We start from the raw sequence: 10,628 nt of genomic DNA, 5'->3' as shown, positions 1-10,628 counted from the left end.
ATCATGTATGTTTGCGAATGGGGATTATCCAGTACTTAGGAATGCACTCATCAAATATGCCATTTTCTATTCAACTCTGTTAATATGGCCTCTAGGTGGATGCTAGGTTCCTGGTGAAGTAACTGGAAAGAAACCTAGAAAGATAGGGAAAAGTCCTCACAGTGACTATACATGTGTGTCCACTATTGAAGAAGTTTAGAAATAATAATTGCATAATAATGGAGCTTATTATTCATTGGATATTTCTTCTCACTGGGACCTAAACTGCTTCAAACATCACACCTAAAGGTGTGTCATAGGTTCTAGCTAAGAGAAGACAAAGGAATTGTTACTATCAAAACAGACTCAATAAGAACTGAGTCAATCCATGATCATGCCTATTGTTGTGACACCACTAACACAAAGTAAACCATTGGTTCTCCATCATTTTAAAGCAGGCTACTTGGGGCTTTGAACTTCTCTATTGGGCAGTCTTTTAATCGAGCAGGAAGTTCTCAATTCCAAAAGCCATTCTGAGATGCCCCAAATATCCCTATTTCAGCACACCTCCCAAAGAGTAAGGAAGGATTGTTCATCGGGACTTCTAAATTATCATACGGAGAGCAAAAATGGCTGTCATATTTGGGACATTTCAGAGAAACAAAATTTAACGACAGAAACAATTCCTGCAACAATAGAATCCGTGAGAAGTTGGAATGATTTTAGGCAGTAGAAAAGTTTTCATTGCCAAGAAGCAACTCATTGGGAACCATGGAAAATACAGTGAGATTATTCTCAGATTTTAAAAATTAGACGGTCATGATCACTAGGCTGGTGTAAATGCATTTGGAAAGTTATATGGTATTGCAATACAATGCAGGGGATGCAATTGACCAGCAGAGGACCAAGAGAGGGCAGAATTCAGGCAGTTTCCAGAACAGAGATAAAACTACAGTGGTACTTGAAAGATGCTTCACCATGTAAACAGCCATAGAAACAATAAGATACATATGAAAATAAAGTACCTACTAGACAGTTTATACTTAGACTGGACTTAATAGGAGTTCCATATTGATGAAGGATGAGATAAAATTTCTGTCAGTTATCAGTGACTTGATTCATGCATTTTTTGCAATCATATTAAGAAAGGTCAGTTTTCCATTTAACAGATAGTAATAATTCTCTTTTAGCAAACAATGCTCTGATAGAGGTGCAAAGCTGAGATCTCTCAGCAGTATGGTGAAGATGCACTGTGAATGGCTGTGATACTGCTTTAACATGGCTGCCCCTTCTTATCTTTCCCACCTCAGTTTGCTTCTCCAAAATACACTCTAATCATCCTATTGAGGTTAGTCTAGAATAAGGATATACCCTGGTTATAATTAAATCCTTTGTTATAACTGTGTACTTATTCAGAGATGACTTAATTTCCAGTTTGCTTGACTAAAGCATATGTCCCTGTTGTGGAGAAATAGATTTTATGAATTTTTGGATCTGCACAACAGAGTAAAAACCACTCGGTTCTCAGGCTTGTTGAATACATGCTTGGAGAAAGAAAACCTTTGCAATGGAAATTGACAGAACTGAATCCCTATTAGAAGCTTTATCTAGCACTATTTGAAAATTCATTAGTGTCTGAAATGTAGAGACGATAGAACAGCAATTTTCGTTTTTCTATTTCAAGGTGACTGAGCACCATTTTTGAAAAACTTGGCATAGTCAATAGAGAAAAGGATTTATTTTTTTCTTTTTCATATTTTAATTGTAATTTATAGAGGGGTTACAGGTATATTCACCAGATAGAAGGTGCATTATTTCTCACACATTGATACCCATTCTTGTGTTTTGTCCCCATTTTGTCCCCCTCATCCCTCCCAATCATCTTGTTTTCCCTCTTCCCTTTCCTATTTCAAGTAAACAAATAAGTGTATATACAGTATGCCAGGTAACAAAATTAGATATTGTAATAATATGAGATTAACCAAAAGAGAAGAGAAATAGCAAAGTACATTAAGAACAAGAATCACACATCATATGGCCCTTGTTTCTACATCCTGGGGGTCCTTTCATTTATCTTCATCCTCTGTGGCTTATGTATCTAGGTTTTACACTGTTGTAATCCTCTGTTAGGAGAGACCTAGGTGTGTATTAATTATTACAACTGAGGGAAATCATTGAGCCTATGTTCCTTTGGGTCTAGCTTACTTCATTTTCATTTTTCCCCAAGTGTTCTATTTCCTTACAAATGGGGCGATGTCATTATTTCTGATGGCAGCATAGAATTCCATTGTATATAAATACCACATCTGCTTGATCCAATCATCTACTGAGGGACCTCTGGGTTGGTTCCATATCTTCACTATGATAGATAGTGCTGCAATGAACATGGTTGTGGTAATGGCTTCAGTAGATCCTTGTTTCTGGATGTTTGGGTAAATGCCAAGGAGTGGAATTGCTGGGCTATAGGGGAGCTCTATGTTTAGTCTTTTGAGGAACTGCCATACTGCTTTCCAGAATAGTTGAATGAGTTTACACTCCCACCAACAGTGTGTAATGATCCCTCCTGGCTACATCTCTGCCAGCATCTGTTGTTATTAGAGTTCTTCATAATAGCCACTCTAATTGGACTGAGGTGGAATCTCAAAGCTGTTTTAATTTGCATTTCTTTTATGGCCATAGATGTCAAGCATTTCTTCATGCATTTGTAGGCCATTCTTATTTGTTCTTCAGAGAAGTCTCTCTTTTAAGTCTTAGGCCCATCTTTTAACGGGATGGTGGTTTCTTTGAACTTTTGTTTTGAAGAGATTCAATTTTTTGAGCTGTTGATATATTTTAGATATGAGGCCTTTGTGTGTTGTGTGATTAGTGAAGATCTCCTAGTCTGTGGGCTTTCTAGTTAACTTGGTAGCTATGTCCTTTGCCATACAGAAGCTCTGCGGTTTAATGCAATCACATTTGTCCAAACTTTCTTTAGTTTGTTGTGTTTCTGGGTCTGTATTAAAAAGTTTCAACCTGTGTCAAGGAGATCTAGTGTATCTCCTATTCTAGAAAAGGATTTAATTTTTTTCTTTGAAAAGAGATTATGATAATTGGTAATTTCAGGAGTTTGGGAATGTTTGAATTGCAGATAAGATATTTCTTTGACCCTAACCTTAATTATTAATGTCCATTCCTTGAAAAAAATAAAAACGAAATCCAATCTCATTTGACTTTGCTCTTCAGCCTTCCAGGATATGAGCCTCAACTGTTCCCTGTGGCCAGAGAACAGCTTGTCTGTCAAACGCTTCTCCTTCTCCAGATTCTCCCAGGCAGCAGAACCACGTGTCCTTCTCTTCACCGTCATCCTCCTCATGTTCCTAGCATCCTTGACAGGCAATGCTCTCATAGCCTTTGCCATCCGCACCAGCGCAGCGCTGCACACCCCCATGTACTTCTTCCTGGCCAACCTGTCTCTGCTGGAGATTGGCTACACCTGCTCTGTCCTCCCCAAGATGCTGCAGAGCCTGGTGAGCGAGGCTCGGGCCATCTCCCGGGAGGGCTGTGCCACTCAGATGTTCTTCTTCACCCTCTTTGGTATCACTGAGTGCTGCCTGTTGGCGGCCATGGCTTTCGACCGCTATGTGGCCATCTGCTCCCCACTCCACTATGCCACGCGGATGAGTCGTGGGCTGTGCGTCCACTTGGCTATGGTGTCTTGGGGGGTGGGATGTGTAGTAGGTTTGGGCCAGACCAACTATATTTTCTCCTTGGACTTCTGTGGCCCCTGTGAGATTGACCATTTCTTCTGTGATCTGCCCCCTCTCCTGGCGCTGGCCTGCGGAGACACGTCCCATAACGAGGTGGCCGTGTTTGTGGCGGCCGTGCTTTGCATTTCCAGCCCCTTTGTGTTGATCCTCGCCTCCTATGCTAGAATCCTGGCTGCAGTGCTGCTCACGCCCTCGCCCGAGGGCCGCCACAAAGCTCTCTCCACCTGCTCCTCGCACCTACTCGTGGTCACACTCTTCTATGGCTCAGGATCCCTCACCTACTTGAGGCCAAAGGCCAGCCACTCACCAGGAAGTGACAAACTCCTGGCCCTCTTCTACACAGCGGTGACGTCCACGCTGAACCCCATCATCTACAGTTTGCGGAACAAGGACGTGAAGGCCGCTCTGAGGAGGACTCTGGACAGCGGGAGGTTCTGACCCATGGACAGAAACCCAGAGCCATGCAAAACTGTTTGGAAAAACACATGCAATAATCCATCATTCCTGCCCACTGTATGTTCTAAGCTGTCTCCTAAGTCTCTTCTTTAGTAACTTACTGTAATAGGCATAATTGAAAATTGCCAGTGGACTCTTGGGAAGGAAATACTTTGGTAGACTATCAATACACAGCTTTATCCAAAATATTTCCCTGTGAAGTTTAACTGTGTAAGTTGCATTGCACCTTGTCAGACATCTTCTGGACAACAACAACCAACTGATGCCTGTCTCCTCATGTATCTCTTCCATTTTAGCCCTTAATTCCCTATGCCTTTGAAACATGTTATTTCTTTCCATTAAAATTGTTTAAAATGTACTCAGCTGCATATTTTGGCACATAATTCAGAATTGCAGCATTGTTTTTAATTTTTTGTCACCACAGATGTTTAACAGTCTATAAAAAGAAATTGTTTTGCTTCAGAAACTACTGGGTGCACAATATGAGCCTATTTTTTTAACTTTTTGAAATATAAAATTGTATCTGTGGTTCAAACATAAAAATTCATTATTTAAATAGGTCACAATATGCTATCATGTTCAGCTATACATATTTTAATTGTAAAATATATGTAATTATAAAACTATATGCTCTGTTATTTGCAATTTATAGTAAAATTGCCAAGAAATCTAATGAATCAAAGTGTGTCACTTATCAAAATAATTTGATGTACCTTGTAAGAAAACATTATTGAGATATTCTTATAGTTAACATTTATTGATACTGAAAAATATTGGTAATGACTAACAAAAGTATTTGCATTTGAGAGAAAGATAAATCTTGTTGACTCAACATTTTATCTAACTGATGACAGCTAAAACATTTCCTGGTTTTCCTTTTATTCTATATTTTCAGGAATGACGAGCATTTCAGGAATACAAATGTGGGTGAGAGGACTTTTCCATAATGTCTAACAAGAGAAATTTCAAATAATATATCATTTTAAAAAGTCTTTCCTTTAGGTTTCTCCCTTGAGAAAGCAACATTCTAGACACGAATCAACTCCATGAAATTGGAAATAGCAATCCCTGAAGTCTTACTAAAATCCATATTTTCTATTTATTCTCATGTGATTTTCTCCGAGGAAAATATTTGCATCCCTCTGGCTTATGGGTATTTTTTTGTGATGCTCACTCCAGGAGAGAAACTAAGATGTTAAAATCTTGCCACCAGTGATTTTCTGTTCATGCTGCCAGTGCAGTTACATGATCTAGAGGATGGAAGTATTTGCACTAGACCCTTCCATCACATCTCTCCTGAGTTTCCTCTAGTCACTTATTGGCTGTCTCTCAATCAGCCACTTTTCTGACTTATTCTCTGTGCCTCATTTAGATGACTTCAGGAATCTGGCTGAAGGTCTGACCTCTATGCATCTTTGTTTAAAAAAACAACAACAACAACAACCTTATTCATACGGTAAGGAGAAACAGTAACAATGTGAGGAGGAAGAGTATTCTTTTTACAAAAAAAATATGTAGAGGTAGGAGGGTATTTTCCTCTAGACAATTATTCATGTCCAAATGTCACTGGATAGGCCTTTTATATTTAAGTTTCTCATGGTAGCATTTTTACAATGATTTTTTAAAAAATGTTACTGTATGTGCACATGCAGGCATTAATTTGTGATGACTGACTGTCATTAGATACGGTCCAGGGGCTCCTTTCAAACCACAAGTCAGACGTGAGCTGCCAAGAAGGCAAATAACTTCCCAACTGACTTCCAATGTGTAAGCTGTCTCAGAAGACTGAAGAGAGTGCAGTTACTCTTTGGACATCATCTGAATAAAAATTAGGGTAAGTAATGGGTAAGAGTAGAAGGCTCACCTAGAAAGAGTCCCCATAATCTAAATACCTTAAAATCTTTTAGAGATCTAGCATGATCCTAGTATGGCAGATGTGAGAGGATTAATTAGATTATTTTGGTGTTGTCTATGATTCTTGTAGATTCATAGCATATATTCCAATGCTATTCTCCTTTGTAAGAATTAGTTAGCTAGTTTGTGGTAATCATTTCTTACCATGCATACATACTGAAGATATTGTAATACATAGTCAGTTTTTCTCAAAAAAGCTTAGAAAAAGAAAGTTTCAGTAAATATAGTGATGGTAAATGTTTACAACTGAACACAATGATAATTAAAACAATCTAACAAGTTATCAAATTCATCATTTAAATACCCATTTTTCAATAAATGTTGCTTAGTGAACTTTTGATATAAAGTCACTGAAAAATGAAATAAATTGTCATCATTTTCAAGTTGTTTCTAAGTTTACAATCTTATCTAATCATGTGATTTTTTTCTGACTTTGTTACCTGGTATATTGTATATATGTTTATTTGAAATAGTGAAGGGAAAGGGGAAAACAAGATGATTAAGATGGGATGGGAGAGGGAAACAAGAACAAAAACATGAGAAGGGGTATCAATGTGTGAGAAGTAATGCACCCATTACTTGACGAATGTAACTGTAACCCCTCTATACATTATTCCAACAATAAAATAAAAATAAAAGAAAATAAAATTTGGTACAGAATTGGAAAATTAATAATCCCTAGATTTATGTTTATGAATAAGTTCATGTTCAGGAACATATTCCGTTTTACAAGACTTCAAATTTAAGATGGATTCTAATTTTTTTCATATGATTCTAAAATTTTTAAGTAAATCTTATCATTTTCTTAAGGTGATAGGGATAACTGATATTTAATTTCAATCTGCTAAAATAATTCACTTTAGTGACTAAAGCTGAAACATATCGGTCAGAGATACATTGGCTTTTTATTTTGAACAGTATTAAGTAAGTATGTAGAACGTGTGGGGTCTTTATGTAGAAAATAAGAATCTATATGGAATATTATTTGGCATTTTCTGAGTAGAATTCTTTCCTTAATTGTCTTAAGTAGTTGGATAAAATGATTTCAGCTCAACATGTCTCTGAGTTCAGTGCATTTTTGACAATTTATTCCATATTGATTAAAACATAAAGAAAATACAAAGGAAAATCCAGTAAATAGAAATTAAAGACAGTAAATAAATTTTTTTAAATAAAGGAAAATACAGTAAATAAAAAGCACAAAAGAGTGGGAGGAGCAAATTGAATATTTTACACCTTCTATAATCTCTGTATACTGAAAATTCATCTGTTTCTGACTCTGTTACACTCTGAATTCTACCTGATGAATGTAATTGTAATCCCTCTATATATCACCCCAACAATAAAAAATAGATGAATGACAATAAATAAAGAAATAGATAAATTAATAAGTGTTGCTGGGAATGTGGCTTAGTGGTAGAGTACTTGCCTAGCTTGTATGAAGCCCTGGGTTCCATTCCTCAGTACCACATAAACAGAAAAGGCTGGAAGTGATGCTATGGCTCAAGTAGTAGAGTGCTAGCCCTGAGCAAAAAGAAGCTCAGGGATAGTGCCCCAGGCCTTGAAATCAAGCCCCAGACTGGCAATAAAATAAAATAAAATGTAGAAAGACTCCATTCCAATTTATTTTGGTATGAATAGTCACTCAAAATCCTTTGAATAATGGATGCATCCATATGTATATATACATGTACCCATGACTGATAATGTACTATCTATTTTACAATTACATGTTTATATAAGTATATTACACATCATATATTATTTTACATATACTTCCTTCTTTGGTAACAAAATCAAATATCTATTCAAATGGGAAGCTCTTCTTTTTTTAAGTAGATTATTTTCAATAATAACTATTGACAAATATCGGGGGAAAAAGAGTCAACAGTCTAATATGCCAAATGTTTATGGAGATAAAAATGACATCAAAGAATACCTTTGTGTCTAAGAGTATCTTTTTTAGTCGTCACTTATTTCCTTCTCTGTGTAACTTCAAAGCCCTTATCTAAAAGTGTATGTTAAATAGTGTAGAGAAACAGTAACAGTGCTCTTTCATGAAACTGAATTCTCCAGGAATTCCTACCCATTTCTCTTCCCTTAGAAGCTGGATGGAACAAAACAATGAAACCTCTTGGGGAGATTTTGTTTTGCTTGGATTTTCAGACCAGCCTCAGCTGGAAAGTATCCTTTTTATGGTGGTTTTGACATCCTACCTTCTGACCCTTGTGGGCAACACAGTGATCATCGTGGTGTCCTACCTGGACTCCAAACTGCACACACCCATGTATTTCTTCCTCACAAATCTCTCCTTTCTTGACCTTTGCTTCACTACCAGCATCGTGCCTCAACTACTGTGGAACCTGAAGGGACCAGTCAAGACCATCACGTCCACTGGCTGTGCCATCCAACTCTATGTGTCCCTCTCCTTGGGCTCCACTGAATGTGTTCTCCTCACTGTTATGGCATTCGACCGCTATGTAGCTGTGTGCAGGCCTCTCACTTACACTACCATCATGCGCCCATCGTATTGTAAGGCTTTAGCGGGAATTGCCTGGCTAAGTGGCATAGGAAACACTCTTATCCAAGGCACCATCACGCTTCGGCTTCCTCGATGTGGGCATCGCCACCTCCATCACTTCTTGTGTGAGGTGCCTGCCATGATCAAATTGGCATGTGTGGACATCCGTGCAAATGAAGTCCAGCTCTTTGTGGCTACCTTAGTTCTTCTCCTTCTTCCTATGGTCTTGATCTCAATCTCCTATGGATTCATTGCACAAGCTGTGATCAGAATCAAGTCATCTCAAGCTTGGCGCAAGGCCTTAGGAACATGTGGTTCTCATCTACTAGTGGTATCTCTTTTCTTTGGGACCAGCTCAGTCATATACATTCAACCAAACCGATCCTATGGCCACAGCCAGGGCAAGTTCCTCACACTCTTCTACACGGTTGTGACCCCCACTCTCAATCCCCTCATATATACTCTGCGGAACAAGGATGTGAAAGGAGCGCTGAGGAGACTGCTGAGGAGGGAAAAAAATTCTAAAGGGAGAAAGTTAGGAAGTGGTGGCCTTCCTCTCTGGAGACTTGCTTAAGAGATATGTTCAATACCAATTTCCAAATGTATACTTGTCTCTTACTTATCTCTCTTACTGTACATCGTGCCCACCACTGCCTCCATTCAGATTCCAGTTTGATAGCTCATGGAAACTCATTCATGTCACAGCTCTTCAATATATCTGAAGCATATAGTAAAAATGAGAGCTTTCATAGATCTTCTCCATAAGCATATTATAACATATATAGTAAAGAACTAAAATAGTGCTGACTGTTAATTTTTTTAATTGAGAAATACAGATTCATGGGAGATAATTGTATTTTTTATTGGAAATGAATCCAGTTGTAAAATCTTGCAAATATTTTGTATATATTATCCCTGTTCTTTTATGAAACAATTGCAACAAAACTAAATTTGAAAATGTAGGATGAGCTCAGCACAATAGCTCATGCTTACAATCCTAGCTATTATGGCAAGTGAAAATAAGAAGATGATGGTTTTCAGCTAGCCAGGAAGCGATGTTTATAAGACCCCCATCTCAAAAAAAGGGGGTAGTGGGTGGCATATGCTTGTTATCCCAGCAGCAGCAGCCTGGACAAAAAGCATGTCCTTATCTCAAAAAAAGATACAAAATGGCTGGAGGTATAATTCAAATGGTGGAGTGCCAGCTTACCAACATCAAAAAAAAAAAAAAGAATGGAAGACATGAAAATGCCTGTACACAAAGCGTTTGATCTATGACTCTACTTACAATGCCACTGGGAAAAAATTGAATAATTGTGATAAAAATTAATAAGAATATTTAAGTAATTGTGAATTATTAGGCAGCCATTAAATATTAAATACAGATATAATGAAATTTCAGATGGATCAAGGCTCTCTCTGTGTGCAAAACTTTCTCTTCAATTCTGTTTGACACTTTGATTTCTTTAATGCCTTTGTGGTTGCTGTGACTGGAAAGTTTGTCCTCACTAGCTGTGCATAATCTTTTGCTCTTCACATGATCTGTGTATTCTTCATTTCCATCACTTCATACCATTTTATTCATGCCAAGTACCAAAAAGTCAAGTATGGCATTAATTGCTAAGTAAATCTTTGAGAAGACTCTCCAAAAGTAATATGACATTCAGAAATCTTTACACACCTCCTCTTATCACTCCCTATATGTACTTGGATGGTTTGTTTACAGTTGTTTAGTATTTTATATTGTGATATATTTGATTTATTTTTTTCCTGGAAACACTGAAACTAACCAAAATTTCTCTCCATGCTCTTTGTGTGAGCATTAATGTAAACTTTTGAATCTGTGTTATAATAAATATGATTGAGATGATGAGTTAGAGTGGTTGAACTTATAGGCCAATTCTGTCAAGCTCATTAACCTAAGTACTTAAAATGTATGTATGTCAAGTCAGTTTCATCATATATGTCATGACATCAGGAATGGTGAGAACACTTTTCTAACCCCTGTGGCT

The 10,628-nt window shown here is 37.5% G+C and overlaps 1 protein-coding gene and 1 pseudogene across 1 annotated transcript; both read left to right on the top strand.

Annotated features, from left to right (window-relative positions):
• Positions 1 to 3,212: 3,212 nt before the first annotated feature.
• LOC150048038 (olfactory receptor 10C1-like) lies at positions 3,213 to 4,219 on the top strand (annotated as a pseudogene).
• Positions 4,220 to 8,206: 3,987 nt separating this feature from the next.
• Positions 8,207 to 9,190, top strand: LOC150048037 (olfactory receptor 2G3-like). The gene has a single exon (XM_090355257.1). The coding sequence runs from the start codon at positions 8,207 to 8,209 to the stop codon at positions 9,188 to 9,190; it is 984 nt and encodes a 327-aa protein (XP_090211383.1).
• Positions 9,191 to 10,628: the final 1,438 nt, after the last annotated feature.

This window comes from Megascapheus bottae, chromosome 22 (genome assembly GCF_031878675.1).
Source record: "Megascapheus bottae isolate mThoBot1 chromosome 22, mThoBot2.hap1, whole genome shotgun sequence".
Lineage (NCBI taxonomy): Eukaryota > Metazoa > Chordata > Mammalia > Rodentia > Geomyidae > Megascapheus > Megascapheus bottae.
The sequence above is the reverse complement of the archived record's forward strand: the minus strand, read 5'-3'. Positions and strand labels throughout refer to the sequence as shown.

Excerpts from the sequence above, each read along its gene's own strand:
- LOC150048037 (XM_090355257.1), top strand. The coding sequence starts at position 8,207 with ATGGAACAAAACAATGAAACCTCTTGGGGAGATTTTGTTTTGCTTGGA.